At 39.2% G+C, this 16,190-nt stretch overlaps 1 protein-coding gene across 2 annotated transcripts in view; it reads right to left on the bottom strand.

Annotated features, from left to right (window-relative positions):
- Nucleotides 1-201: 201 nt before the first annotated feature.
- Ndnf (neuron derived neurotrophic factor) overlaps nt 202-16,190 on the bottom strand; it is a 42,582-nt gene continuing 26,593 nt past the window's right edge. The window contains exons 1-3 of one of the 2 annotated variants that reach the window (XM_008844618.1): nt 9,000-9,190; nt 3,819-3,943; nt 202-2,231 (exon numbers count right to left, since the gene is read on the bottom strand). In XM_008844618.1, the coding sequence (XP_008842840.1) occupies nt 838-2,231; nt 3,819-3,943; nt 9,000-9,187 (1,707 nt within the window). In that variant the 5' untranslated portion in view covers nt 9,188-9,190 and the 3' untranslated portion in view covers nt 202-837. Of the gene's footprint in view, nt 2,232-3,818; nt 3,944-8,999; nt 9,191-16,190 lie in introns of those variants that run through there. The other variant, XM_008844617.3, reaches the window with a different exon arrangement.

Raw genomic sequence — 16,190 nt, forward strand, 5'->3', positions numbered from 1 at the left:
GCTCTCACAAAGGCTGGCTCCTACTTAGTGCAAAAAATTAGTATTATAACAACTACTCTTGATGCCACGGCAACTGTCTAGAGGAGCAGCATTCCCTCCTAACTACTAAAAAGAGTAAATTTTGGTGTCAAATTATAGAAAGGAGCAGTCCTGGGAACAGATAGGAAATTAAATACACCACAGTAAATGCTTGGGAAAATGAACAGTATAATAACCTCATATCCTTACTTTTATGTACATGAATATAATGTATATCAACTTTTTACATGAGATAGATACAGTATTTAAACATTTTACTGGACAAATAAGGATTTACAATAGCAATATAACTGCCTAGAGGGCTGTCCACTTAATAACACTTAGATTACATCTATACTTTAACAGAGAATTTAATAGTTTACAATAATAGAAACACCAACATTTAAAACAGACTTTATAAAATAATTTAGATATATTTATATATATATCTCCCCTAGCATCTATAGAGAGGAACGATTTGCATTTGTCAAAGTGTGCAATGAATGGCATATTTTAAAATTTTTAGGTAACAAAATAATTTAGAAGCAGTTCATGCACAGGTCAAAGCAAGGGGTGGCTGTTCCTTCAAGATACCCTCTTCCTTTGACATCAACAGCATCAGACAGATGGCCCCTAAGTACCACAAGGGTACACTAGAACAAGTCTCTGGGTTACGTTATACAAACATAAATATACACGTTGTAATCCTCCCTTCTAAGTACAGGTCGTAACTGTCAGCCATAGGCATAGTCCGTTTACAGGTAAAGGGACTCAATGTCCCTCCTGGAGTTCTGCATGATGTATCTTCATTTCGGGTAACTAGCAGACCTTCCTTGTTTTTACAACTTTGCCCTGATATTTCACAGAGTGCTCTCCATGTCCAATGACATACACATCTAGCAGGTAGGACTTGCCGGGCTGGAGACCTTTGATTGTCTCTGTGGTCACTGCTTTCTGCAGGTTTTGGCTGTGGAAATATTTACAGAGGACCTTTTCTGATTTCTTCCTGGAATCTGGTCCTAGGCATTGGTTTTGCTCTCTTTTCTTTTGGTCTTCACTGTAATTGTCATCCACTTCCTTTTTGTAGATGCAAAACTTGTTCCTTTCTTGAGTGCCTAGCCAAGCCACTGTGACTGAAGAACAGGTACGGAGCTTGTCAAAGGCTTTGATTCTCGTATCTTCGGGGAGAGCGGGGAAGGCTTGCTTGCTCGGCCTGGTGGTAGCCAGGATCTTCAACACAGATGCTCCTTTCTTGTTACCTTTCAGTCGAATGAGGTATTTTGCTTTAGGTTTTCCCCTTAGCTGGAGCTGCCGAACGCCTTCCACACTCTGCGACAGGACAAGTTTCCCATCTCTTCTCACTTGAATTTGGACAGTGTCCAGACAAGAGTGAATAAAAAAGGTGACTTTCTGGTGAGAAGAGACTGGAGCAAATCGTAGAAACTTTGCACCCTTCCTTTTAACAAACACATCTGTAACTCTCCCATCTTTGAGCTCCACAGTCTTCTGTTTTGCTTCCTCCTTGGTTCTGGCAAAGGCGCCCACATAAGCTGTGCTCATGTTGCTGTTGGTGTTGACCACAAAGACATCAAAGTAGTATTGTGTGTCGGGCTTCAGGTCAGAGACTGTGAAGATGTTTTTGTTTCCTATGCAGATTTTCTGAATGTCGACCTTAGGCCTCCAGGAGATATGGCGCCCCAGCTTTGGAGAAGACTTTGTTATGAAGCTGCGCTCTTTACCCAAATTATCTGATGGAAATCCAAAATGGGCAAAGTCAAAGGGGCTGAAGTCCAGGCCAGGCTTGGGTGCCATCATGAAGGCATCGTCTGCCCTCAGCTTTGCTTCCACTGCACAGAGGCTTTTGAAATTGTGTTTCTTGTTGATGACCACGCAGTACTCAATGGGCTGTCTCAGTAAGGAGGCTGTAGGGCTTGGCTTCCAGGCCAAAGTGACTGTGGTGCGACCCAGGGAGGTCACATCAACTCTGGGGTCATACGGTAATTCAGGGTATGGCTGGTCAGACTCTGGAGTGGTGGTGGCATATACTTTGAAATGTGTGTCTTTCTCTGTTGAAAGAAGCTCCAGCTGATACAAACCAGATGAGGAACTTGAAGACAGAAAGTACTCGACGTCATTGCCCTTGTAGGAGAACAGCTCTGTGCCCTCCTCGTTGGTCATCTGCTGCCTTTGCTGCTCCAGTGGCTCAGGCTCACCTGGAAAATACCAGAGAAACACAGGCCATGTGTCATTGTGACTTGCCACCCTTAGATTGTGCTTTCAAACATGTCATTTTTCCTTCATTTCAAAAATAAGATATGCTCGTTAACAGAAAAACAGCATTAAAAAACAAGCTAAAAATAAGAAGAGCCATTCATTCTTTACCAGAGACAATCATTTCTTACTACTTTATTTCCATACAGTCTTTTGACTTACACACTTTAAATAGTTAATATTATTTTGACTAATTCCTCTCTGTAGCAATATATGCATGTATCTTCATGCACATATCAATCTAGATAAGCCTCTATTTTTGAACCCTGTTTTTCTCACTCAATATTATATCATAAAATAATTTTATTGATTGATTTTTTTGACCATGATACATGAAGCCTTTATATATAAACAAGGCTTTTCTGAATTTAAATCATTTCTTCAGGACAGAATGCAATTAAAGGAAAGGTTGGATTAAAGACTAAACTTTTTAGATATTATTAATCTGGCTGTGAATCAAAAGAATTCAAACATTTTGCATGCGGATGGTTAGCCATTGTACTAATTTCACTGTGAGTAGGACTGGATGATCTGATTAAAATTCAAAATGTAAGGAACAGTGAGAGTAGCTGAGGGTTGGTGTCTGGAACAGGTGTCCAAGAGTCGTAACAGGGGAAGAAGTGAAGCCTTAGAAAATTTCCTCTGTTCTTGCTACTGTTAATATCAATGTCATGTAGATGTAAGCAGAAAGTTCTAGAATCTGGTGAGCTATTGGGTGACCAGAGCGAGAATAAGCCTTTTCTAGCTTATCACCAGAAGCTGTAAATGAAGCATGTAGTGTTTCTTATTCCCAGTATGGGAAGCACACAGGCATTGCATTGCTGTGATCATGTCAGACTTCCTCTATTGTCTAGTCTCATTTCTCCACGAGCATGTCCAAGAATCCCTAAGCACTTTAACTCCCAAGCAACAGCACGTGTCACACCTTTACCTTTAAGATGCCCTTAAAGAGGCCACAGCGTCTTCATGGCCCGTTCAGACCTCCAATTTCGCTTGTCTTGCTATTCGCTTCCCGCCATCTCTGTCTTCTCTAAGGGTCCACCCCACTCCTAGTGACTTGTTTTTCACTTGGCCACTAGCTCAATGTTTCTCTGCTTCTTTGTGCTCACCCTTTATTCCCCAGAGAAGAAATGGTCTTAACTAACCTTTGCTAAGCATCAGAATTACCTAAGAGGCTTTGTAAAAGCCCAATGTTCAGGTCAGACACAACAGCTAACCCAGTACTTCTGATGAAGTCGGTACTTCTTGACCAAAATCAAGGCACTGTGGTTTTTAAGAGTATCCCAAATGATGCGAATGCACAATCAAGAGTGCAGATAACAGCCACAGAGGCCAGTTTAGACTGCTCGCCTTCACACCCCCATCTATCTGTTTTATTTTACTAAGATCAGTGTCATCTTGCCATCTTTAGTACCAGTTTTACATGTGCAAGCTGGCTGCTTCCCTTACGTGCAGAAGGCTGTGTTTCATAAGCCTACCAACCCAACTGTTTATTCAGAGGTCTGAGGCCACCTGGGTCCTGCCCTTACCTGATCCTTCTGCACTTGCCTCCTCAGGCAGCTCCTGGAGGCTCAGCTTCCACTCCAAAGGTGCATCACAGGGCGTCACTGTGACAGATAATGGCGAGTTGTCCTCCTCCACCACAAAGAAATACCTGTGGGCAAGTAAAACACTTCAGACCCTGTGATTCCAATACTGACAACCAAGATGGACTGGAAAAGCCATTTTGTTTTCATTTTTATTCATTTAACAGAATCAAACTGTCAAACAGAACGTAGAACTGTGGAAGTCTAATAATCTCAAGGCCAAATCCAAATCTGCTGACAGATTTACCATCAACAAATACAGTGTGAGATAATGAAAAGGTATTCAGTCAAAAGAATTCTGAGTTAAAGATGAAACCTCAACCACAGACCTGACACTATAAAGTAAGTCACAGCCCACGAGGAATTTCCTAAGTGCCCTTCAGGCACTGTGTTTTCATAACCTTGTATGCTACAGGATGGTACTCAAACATGATACATGCTAGTCCAAAAAGATCCTTTTCAAGCAGCATAGTTCTGAAAAGTACCTTGGTTTCTGGCAAGATTACACTGTCTGCCTTTCCAAGTTAGTGACTTTTATCACAGCTTGACTATTCTGTATTGTTTTGGATAAAGGATTCTAATTATCAATGCAACATAGTTTTTAAAATAAAATTCCCTGTCAGTCAGTAGAACTAAAAGTTTATAATTTCTTTATCAATAAGATTTCCTGTTGAATTAAGTAAGTTAATGGTTTTAAAACAGAATTTTAAAATATGAAAACATTCTTCTCTGTACTTTTCCCTCAAACTTTTTTAGTGGTCCCTCAAGAGATATTTTAAAGAGAATAAAAATATCACTTAACCTATAAAAACAATGCACATTCTAACAGTGAACTTAATTATCTTCTGAAGCCTATAATCTTCCAAATGAAGAAGTCTGGTTTCATCCCTATGAGCCCCGAGCTTCTCCTGAGTCCCATGGCAATGGAGGCAGGTGTAACTTACCTCCGGCACACTGTATCAAGTCAGTGTGTCTTACATCCCTCTTTTCCCCAAGCCCACCAAGAACATGCCTCCTCCCTGCCCTGTTCCCATGTGACCTCATTTGGACATCTGGCTTTAATGTTCTGGTCTAAATCCAAAACCTGAACTCCTGTTACCTTCAGTAAGACAGTGGCACTTCAAACTGAAGACTTCTGATCAAATTCCTGTAGCCAACCCCTTCCCAGCAGACAAGGCAAGCCTCTGATCATCCCTGACAAATGTTTTACAGTCAGTCTTAACTTTCTTTTTCTTTCCTCCATTCCACTCACAAGACACCAGCAGACACTTTTGACTCCTTCTCCAAATGTGCATTCCCACTGGCCCAAGCCTTGCTGTGACATCCTGACCAGGCTCCCTGCTTGAAAAAGCTGGAGTCCTTGGGTTCCTTCGTTGTTTGTCAGCCAGGGCGCGATCCTCATGCACCATCACTCACAGTGCTTCCCCTTGCTCAAAAGCCCCTGAGAACTGCTTGTTGCATTTAGAGTAAGAGCCACAGAACTGGCATTATCTTGTGAGTCTCTTTGTGTTCAACCCCAACCAAATCTTTGTTCCTGCTTTGCTCGGAACCTTTCTTTTATTGGGGACACGTATGTACGCACCTGCAGGGGCCTCTGTTCCTCCTCCTCCAGCGGGGGAGGGGGGACCCCCCTTCCCCTAGACAGGGACCTCTCATACATAGTCACTTCCTTCAGCCTCTAGGCCAGCATTCCTGGAGACCCACTGTGTCTATTTATATTTGAATCCATATGTAAAACCAATTCATTCTTACTGACGCTGTCCCTTAGTCCCTTTCCTTCAAAGTATTTGACACCTAAGTATTTCTTTTGTTACTTTTTTGTTTTTTCTATCTCCTCAACTAGAATGAAAACCACAAGAGGGCAGGCCATTTATCTCACGGGTGCACACTCAGACACTGAAAGAACTCAAAATATTGTTGAACGAATCAATAAATTGCTATTTCCACCTCCAAATCATTTTTCTACCTCTAAATTCTTACATTACAACAAGAGTAATCTCCATAGATAGAAAGTCTAGTCTGAGATTTCAGCTCTAAGACCCTTTGCAGCTTTAGATTTAGCTTTGGGGAAATTTTTAGTTGATCAGGAGGTCAGGCGTTGAGAGTGGGGGCTCCTGCCTCCTCACAGGGTTCTGGCTGTGTCTACTTTAGATATCTGTGGTGAGTCCACAGTGGACTTCTTTAGTTGCCGCCTTTCTGGGCATTTGAGGTGCAGTTTGTCTGAAGTTCCCCACTCTTCCCCTATGCATTTAAATAACCATTCTTTGGAGATGCCTCTTCTGGCTCATATACTCTCTGGGTGCACACACTTTTCATTTCTGGAATTCACTGCCATTTGTGACTTTGTGTATTTGTCTGATTATTTGAACTCATTTTCTTCAAGGGTCCATTTGGGGCTCATTTTTCATATCACTATGTCCCCCATGCTAAGCACATATTTCTGCACATAGCAAGTGTCTGATAGACATTTCTGAATGAACGAATTACTAAATTGAACTAAACTGTTAAGAATCTTAACAGCAGTCTTCATTAGTCTAGCCTGAGGCTATGTATATCTAGACTCTGTTTCTATTTGAAGATACAGAATCTGAATAAAAACAGAAGTAGTTTTTCCTCCAAATTATTCAAAGATGAACTTGAAATGGCAGGTGAGAACAGGGCAAAGAGAAGACAAAGAGAAGAGCCTGTTAGAACAAATGCAGCTGTTTAGAGCACCAGATCACCATCCGGACAAGACTGCTAGGTGATGCAACTGCTTCCCGCATAGGAGGCGTCATGTACCACTGCCTCCTTAAAGGTGTCAGCATATTTACTATTTAATTCTGTCCACTTTCTGACATTTTTGTTCCCTTAGCATGGATGGCATTAACCATATGAATACAACTAAACTGTTTATATTATAAAGATACATCACAAAATAGTTGATTTTGGATTTTATGCGAGCATCACAGGACAGTGATGCTGACGCAAAACACAGCAGTCAGGTTCATTTTTTACCTTCTGTTCTCCTTTCAGGCAAGTAGCTCATTTCTCCAGGGGAGCAACCATATCTTAGTAACTCAACTACAGACCTACAAACCATAGGCAACTACTAACTAAAAGGAGGAAGGATATTTGCACCCAGCAGCGGGGAGTCACTAAGGCAACACTTTTTACAGGAAAGCTAATAATTAGTGATGAATGAGACTGTATAAACTGATCAGTTTGACATTTATTGTTAACGATGAACAAAGGATGTGTAGACGAGAGTGGGAATAAGAAGAGATCCGACATGATCTTTGTGTTCAGATATGTACTGAGCAAGGAGGTAGACAGAAATTAAATGAACAAGGAAGTGTGCCCAAAGGCTGAGGGATACCACAAATCACATGTCTGAACGTGAGAATAACTGATGAGGTTGTCTTTTCTCTACGCCTACAGACAAATCTTACATGAAATTTCATCCTAGGTGGAACATCAACAATGGAATTATGTTTCTATTTGTGGCTACAACTCCACATAACTAGTGTAAGTAAGCACCTTAAACAATACAGGATACTAAGGCCTTAAAAATTATTTTGGGGAAAAAAGACAAAAATAAGAAATTAAAAAATGAAAGAAAAGGGAGTGAGACTGATAGCTACGTGATGTCTTCTAACCAAGGCACGTTTTAAAGTACTGTAGGACTAAAACTCATTTAACTTTTAAGAGATTAGACGATCACAGAAGATGAAGTATGTATTTGAGTAAGTGCCGTGGTTCCATAATGTGAAAAGCTGTACTTAAGGAATATTGCAAAGAGAACGAAGCAGAGGCATATTTGAAAAGTGAAAGTCATTCCTAATGAAAAACTCTGGTTTGATCTGATTCACTTAAACTTTTCGCAGGACAAAAGCAAACTGTGCTTGGCAACAGACAGTTCAGTTAACATTGACGAGTCCTCTGAAGTCATATAAGGCTTCGTATATCTTTTCCAATTCTCACAGACTAAGCCCCCGTAAGGACCAACCCAGCCAGATCCTCCAATATACTATGCATTACATTTTATGACTTCAGTCTTACGAATGCCACTTAAAGATTCATAGTTATTTACATTTCAAGTCAGTTCGTAGTCTATTGCATTCATTCACACAAGCCATTTTACTCCATTGTAGAAGTGATGCCCACAGCACTTCAGTCAAAATAGGGAAACCTGTCCTCATTCCAACTGATCCAAGGGTGCCATGATTGGAGGTGATTTAAAATACTGCTTCCCTCCATGAAACTGAAAAGATGAGCTAAGGATCCTAAATATCTCAGTCTTTGGAGAGTGGATATGAATGATGGAGGGCAACCTAATGTCTTGGAATGACAATGTATCTCAGGTTAAAAAGAGACTTTTTTTTTTTTGGTCTTTTTGAGACATGGTTTCCCTGTAGCCCCAGCTGTCCCAGAACTCACTACGTAGACCAGGCTGGCCTTGAACTCACAGAGATCTGCCTGCCTCTGCCTCCCTAGTGCTGGGATTAAAGGCGTGTACCACCATGCCCGGCCAAGACATTGTTTTTAAATATTCTAAAATCCAAAAATAACTATGAAAGGCAGAGAAAGACTGGAGCATGGTAAGGTCAATAACTTCCAGTATAACAGTTTATGCTATATCATGTTTATATTTGTATAACTTTTAAAGATTGAAATGCTTGGAAACATGTAAGTCTAATTCTTGATGTTGGAGTAAGTGCAATGATCAGTGTCACCATTTTATCACTATTTGATTCTCTCAGAATCTGATCCAACATTAAATATTATCCTAATATAATTACAAATCCTCAAAGAATCATACATGCTGTAGTAATTTCAATTTAATCCTACAGACTCTGTCTTAGAAACTTCTGACTATCCTAAAAATGATAGGAGACTAGTTTCAAACTTAAAAAAATACCAGGGTTGCCTCCTCCATCTAACAGGAAAGCACCCAAGCAAGATTGAAGTGGCCTCAATTAATAACCAGAAATTGAATGATCGCTAATTTTTTCTTAGAGAAAATATGCAAAGCTGTTCATAGGTTGATTTTCAAACTATCTCAACTACATTGGCAAGGTTATTGTCTTCTGTGGAAGCATCTTTTATGCCCATATTGATCAGAAAGTATGGCAGGAAATGTACCTTTTAGGTGTGTCTCTAAAGAGATAACTGCTAATTTCTGCTCCATCTGGAATCACAGATGAATCGTGGAAAAATGCCTTATCCCGGATCTGCATCTGAAAGAGCTCCTCATCTCGAGTAGGTAGCTTCTGGGTCCTTGAGGTGAGTGGTAAGAGCAGCCACAGCAGACGCCAGTTGAGCAGCACCATCCTGGGCAGCAGAAATGAACATTTCTGTTAGTTCTGCAGGCGGGCAAGGTTAGCACAAAGTTAGCACTCTTGATTTGACAGACACAGAGAGGTATCACATATCCTGGATGCATACACGATTTTGAAGGCAGTTTTCCTTCTGTTTCATAACATTGAGAATGAGTTTACCAGAATCTCAGCTGTTAAGAAAAGATTTTGAAATGAAAAGCCTTTTGATGCTTTAATGTCCCTGGAAACAGAGAAAATTGCCACTTCATTTGACAAAAGCCAAAATGATCCTTATTGATGCTGTTTTGTCAGTACCTGAAAACATGACTTAGAGAATCGCTGAGGTCAGGCTTTTCAATTGCTGATTGGTCGGAATCATTGTTCAGCAGTCGTTACTAATTATTGATATAGTTAAACTATTACTTTTAGCCTAAGTTATAGGGACCCAATCAAAAGGCAGACTTTTTCTTGCACATTTTTTATTGCTTAAATGTTGACTCAGGATTTCATATAGTATGTTATTTATCTCAACATTAGAGTTTCATGAATCAGAGATATTTTTAAGATTGTAATACTCAGCTCCATCATCTGTAAAACAATTTATTTGAAAGGGTCAAGCTAAGTATTGATGTCTAATTGTTAGAGACAAGCAGCAAACACATTTGTATATAAAACTGAACCATCACAGGAAGTGGGCTCGGACCCCACTAGTCAGACAGACCTTTAAAAACATTGCTTTACCCTCCCGAGGGATATGGCGTTACAGTGTGGTGTTTATCGTTGCCTTGGCACTTTTCCAAATGTGATATATGTACTGTTTCATCTGGGCTGCTGACAGCCAGCCCTGTGACAAGAGCACATAATTTTTCTCATTTTACAAATGATCAAAAAGGCTCAGACAAGTAAGAGTGCATACTACATCCTACCTGATATAAAAACTATGAGCTATTCGTCATAAGTTAACTTTATAAGCACAGTAAATCTGGTTCACATTTAGTCTTCACTTTGGCCACTCAGCCAATTAGCAAACAATTTGAGTTTGTAGAATTAGGCAATAAGGGGAAAGGAGAAGCTATACATTTGCTGTTTTTACTATCTTGGATCAGGAAATGTGTTCTTTTTTCTTTTCTGGCCTTTTTTAAAACAGAGTCTCCCTGTAGCTCCAGCTGGCCTGGAACTTGCTATGCAGACCAGGTTGGCCTTGAACTCACAGAAATCTGCCTGTCTCTGCTAGGATTAAAGGCATGTGCCAACACATCTGGCTAGGAGCTGGGGTTTTAAGAATAATAAGGCTGAGTATTGCTTGTCTGAAATGCTTAGGGTAGAAGTGCTTGGATTTGTTATTGTTTTGAATTTGCATAATCGTAAGGAGATCTTGGGGATGTGATTTTGTTTTAAACACAAAATTCACTTATGTTTCTTACACATCTTATAAGAATGGCCCAAAGAATGATTTATAAATTAAAGTTAATGATTTGATAAATGAGTAAAATTTCATAGTGTGGAATTTTTGACAAGTGAAGTTAGGTTGGGGCTCAAAAATTTTTATATTTTTGGAGCATTTCAAAATTTAGAGATTTTTGGATTAGGGATGCTTACCTTGTCTACTAAACAGCCTGTGGATCAAAGAGTAAGCCTGACTACTACCCAATGTTGAAGACTTGGATTCCCTGAATGAAGTTGCCTTTTTGTATCATCTTGTGTGAATTAGAGGTCAGGCAGCAGTGGAAGCAAATGATGATCCTGTGTCAACTGCTAGTCTACTGAGGAACGCCATCTCTCCGACCCAGGAGTGTCCTACTGTCTTCCCGCATCCAAGAAACCATGACAAACTCATTATTGGCTTGTACATTGTGTAAAATTCCAAATTCTTCAGTCCCTGACACTAAATTCCACTTATTAAATTATTTTGCTGGTTTGTTTACTTATGTCTCAGGTAGACATTTTTAGATTCCCACTAAGAAAGAATAGTCTTGACTTCCTAAATTAAAAAAATTAATTAGCACATAACTATTACATATATTTATGAGTTACAGTGATATGATATGTATATAATGTATAGTGATCAAATCAGGGTAATTAGCATTTGCATTTTCTTAGACATCTATTATTTCTTTGTGTTGGGAACTTTTTGATCCTCTCTTCTAGCTCTTCTGAGGAATGTAATAAATTATCTTAAGGGTAGTCACTCTGTGCTATAGAACTCTGGAATATATGATTTGTGGATTTGGTGCCCATTATCCAACTTTCCTCTATTCTCTTTTATTTTCCTTACCAAAATATTGTATTTCCTCAACTATAATTCTAATGGGGTACACATTTTGTTTCTGAAATAACTTTAACCATCTTAACTGCTATGCCAATTGTGCACAAGACAGTTTTTTTTTCCCAGACACATGCTTAAAATTAGTATAACCTAAAAACATAGGCATTTGTATCCTATGACATTATGCTTTTCAATGGTCTACATATACATATACATATTTATGTATTTTGTGGGGAATAAAGTGCATGTGCTGTGGAATATCTATATACAGAGGTTATAAGACAACTTAATGGGAGTCGATTCTCTCCTTCCACCACATCTGTTCTGGGCTGAACTCAGGCTGTCAGGCTTAACTGCAAGTGCCGGGGAGCCAGCTCACTGGCCCCTTAACATGTTAGCATCCAATAATTGATGAAGAAGAACTTTAAGGAACATTAGTCATTTGTTCAGTTTTATCAGATTACAGGCAAGATTTATTTTTAACAAACAATATTTTTAGAAATCACCAAAAGTAATCAAACTTACTTTGCAAATATACTGCATATTTTTAATTCACAATTTGTATTCACTAATCAAAAATTAAAGCTTTATGCAGAGCTTGTGTAGAAAGATGTCTTAAGGTTTTAGAGTTTCTTTATTCCACCAATAAAATACTATTATTTAGTCTAAGAATTAGCCACTTAAAACTTTATTTTTAGCATTAGCCTAAAAAGGAATAGGTTTTGTTTATCATGCCTTCATATACGTCATTATACTTTATTCCTATTCACACCCTCCTCTATCTCCTCCCCTATCCTCCTGGCCCCCTCCTCCCTCTAAATAGTTCTTCTGTTCTAATAAGACATGAGGAATCAGCCACTTTAAGTAAACAACAGAAAATGTATTCTTTTTCAAAGTAAGTCTGCTAAGTCAAGCTCTAAGAACAGACTTCTAAAATTACAAAAGTGCCCCCTAATGGCATAAACTTCTCTCATTTCTCTATATCTAGGGCTTATCTAGATCTAAAGTTTGAATTAACACTGAACAGGCCAGGAGTGGCATATGCCTGTAATCTTAGCACTTGGGAGGTAGAGGTAGGAGAGTCAGGAGTTCAGAATCATCCTCAGCTACACAGCCAGTTCAAGGTTAGCCTGGGCTTCAATGAGACCTTGCCTCAAACAAACAAAAGAAGAATGTATCCATTCAAATAAAAACCAAACCAAACCAAAAGCAAAAACAACAGAAACCCATTAATGAGAACCTCCGCTTCCAGCACCCCTTCTTGCTCAGCCATCTGGTGGATAATGTGGGGAACGTGTCCAAAAGCACGATATCTTGATGTCTTTCTACAGCAGAGTCTAAAGCTCAAACAGAAGGAGAACGTTGTCAGGATGGTTCTAAATCTATATATGTTTGGCTGGGCAAATCAGTCATTTTGGGCTTCAGGATTGTTCATAACCCAGAAAAACTTCATGTTGTCATCTAAATGCAGTGAAGAGTGACTTTCACTGTTTGGGTTGGAAAATTCTGGTGACCCCAGCATTCAGATGCTAACCAAAACTCTGACACTGTCAATGTTGCCCAACACCTTCCTTATATCTGGCATACACCTTTAAATCCTACCAAAGCTGAGGAGAGAGGAGAAAAACATCTTAATGCTTGGACCCAGCTAAATCTTTGAAAACAGTCTATTGATAAGATGATTAAAAGTTTAAAAGTCTCTCTCTCTCTCTCTCTCTCTCCTCCCTCTCCCTCTCCCTCTCCCCCTCTCTCTGAAGTACTGGAGAGTAAAGAGAAGGTGTTTCTGAAAGACTATCCAAATTACAGATTGTGCATGCATTCTATATTGACAAATGTAAAGAGGGTTTGGGGGCATTATAAAATAATAACTCTACATTCATTTGTATGTTATGTGTAATCACATGTATTTTTCAGGCTAACATATTTAGAAATATACAAGTCTAGCTAGTTGATGTGGAAATAAAGATTAATGAGAAGAGGTCCCAAAGGAAGAATCTTTTCAATATACAAATGAGGCATTTGTTGCTGCCCTCTGGTAATGGCAAACGCTGCAGCTCAACAGCTATGTGGATGGTTTTCCTCTCGGTGCTTTAGGACTCTGGTGCAGACCTGTGTCTTCTATTCTTCTACCCCTGCTGGACTCACAGGAATACGGACTGCAAGAGACACACTGAAGAATAGTTTTATAGAGTAAGCCAATTAATAGACCTATTTTATTTTTAATTCTGTGTGTGTGTGTGTGTGTGTGTGTGCGCAAGCGCGCGCGCTGCACCTAGTGAGGGCAAATGCCCTCATATCCCTGGAGCTTGCCTTTAGTGTTTATAGACTGCTGTTTAGTTATCTTTCCTTCCTTCTTTCTTTCTTTCTTTCTTTCTTTCTTTCTTTCTTTCTTTCTTTCTTTCTTTCTTTCATTTCATATGGATATATGAGTGTGAATGCATGTGTGCCACAGTGTTCCCATTCTGTGGCTGTCAAAGGACAACTTTCAGAAGTCAGCTTTCTCCTTCCACCAAGTAAGTTCCAGCACTCAAATTCGAATTAGCAGGCTTGATGACAAGTGCCTTTACTCTCTGAACCATCCTCCAGCCCTGAAAAGCTTATTCTATGAAGCCCCTAGTGTGGTTTAAACAAACGGTCAAACTGACTGGCTTATGCCTTTCCCACAATGCAGAGAAGTGTTTGTGAACTGTAAGACAGCCAGCTAATAAGCAAAGTGAAACTTAAAGTACACTTGAGTGATTTACCATTGTATAAGCCAAGCACTTGGGCTTAGCTCTCTCACTACAATAAAACATAACTGACCTCCCAAAGAAGTGACACCTACTCCATGACATCTAGAGCCTCTCCATACTGCCAATCTTGATACTTATCCCCAGCACCTAAGACAAAGTCCACAAACCAGTTCTCATTAAAGCACTAGTTTGTTTGTTGAACACAATTTATTATTTGAAACTATGTAAAGAATGATAATAAGTAAATAAATCTGGGTGGTTTTTTGCTATGAAACTGCAGTCAATGTATTTAACTGCAAATTCTAATGGAAAATTTTAGAAGAAGGGAACCATTTCAAGCTACCAGAGAGCTTGCCTTTATTGTTTATAGACTGCTGTTTAGTTATCTTTTTATTCGAAGGAATCTACAATACTGGTAAATGAAAAATATCTGACTTTTCATGTGACGGTCCTTGGCTTTCTCCATGGATGGAGGACCCATGTGATGTGAAGACGATGACCTTTCTCAGAACCACTTCCAACAGCTCTGTCCACCAGTGTTACTAGAATCAAAATAAACTCCTCCAATCTTCTTTCACCAGTAATCAAGGTCTGCAAGGTCTTTGCAGAAGCATGAATAGATTTGTTAAGAAGGACATCATGAGATTATAGACATCACATGATATAAAACTTAAGATCAAATTCATAGGTATAAATATGTTCCATGTTGTATGTAGTTTTAAAATACCCATATCAAGATTCACTTAAAAATTATTTGAAATAAATTTACAGCGACACCCACCCCCAAAAAGGATGGGTACTCAGAATTACTGGAAGCAAATGCATCTGGAATAAATGAAACCCAGTGTTTAATTACAGAGAGTAGAAAGTGCACGATTATAATTTAGTGAGGATAATTTCAAGAATGGTATACCACAAAGATTTCTACTGTTTTCTTTTCCTCTTTAAATGCAAATATTTAGTCTTTTTAACTTCTATTATTAAACTTGAGGGCATTTGTTTTTGTTTGAATCATCAAAGCCACATGTGATAACAAATTTGAAGTGTTTGATCTAGCTGTGAAGGAAAAATGTAGCATAGGTCTAAGAAAGGGCTCTTGTCTCTGCCCAGACCTGCTGGCATCCAGCATGGGAGCCATGCTCTGCAGAGTGCCCAGTACTTGCAGCCTGGACTCAGGAGTCCCTTTAAAGCAGGAAGCAGCAATTAAAAAGTTAAATTCCTAGAAACTATTTAATTTTGTTGCCCTTTGCAGACAACAAAAGAGTTGACTGAAGTGAGATGATTGTTTGTAAAATCCAAAAATATCCTCTATTTTGGTTTAAGATTTGAGAAGAAAATAGCATACTACAGTTTTATATTTCCATATTGGAGGCTCCTGGAGTGCCCTGTGGCATAGTCTCTGCAGGTGGGAGCAGAGCTCCACTGCAATGACTCTGGAGACAGTGCTAAGCTTAGAACAGGCTGTCATTCCACAGTGCCTTGATTATGAAGGGCTTTAGAGTTCATTATGCGTGTGATTCCAACCTCCTCCAGCACTCCCCTCAATGACTGTCAACTTTCACTCTGAAAGGAAAGTGAATTAATATAAAAAAAGCAATGTAAAATTAAAACCTGCCAAAGATTCAAATCCAGTTTCCATTCTGTCATCCATCCACGCATTCTCACAGTGCCTGGTCCACCTGTGACAGGGCCAAAGTCAAAGGCGTTCTAATTTCAAATGGTCAAGGGTACAGAGCAAGAACTACTTGAAAGATCACATTTTAAAGTAAGTAACCCTGTATTTTCATTCTTATTAATGGCAAAAAGAGCATAATGAACAACAGAAATGGACAAATAAAATGCACCTTTATTACACAGTCCTTTTTTAATCATTTTTTTTAAAATTTGTAATAACTACATGAATAGAAGAAGCGTTTCATTACAGCTTTAACATATTCAGTAACACACTCCAGAGCAAGAGTACATCTCTTTCACAAGCTGTAAGTTTCTAGGTTCACAGTTGAATTAATACAGTTAT

The sequence above is a fragment of the Nannospalax galili genome, unplaced genomic scaffold (assembly GCF_000622305.1).
Source record: "Nannospalax galili isolate Female #2095 unplaced genomic scaffold, S.galili_v1.0 scaffold441, whole genome shotgun sequence".
Lineage (NCBI taxonomy): Eukaryota > Metazoa > Chordata > Mammalia > Rodentia > Spalacidae > Nannospalax > Nannospalax galili.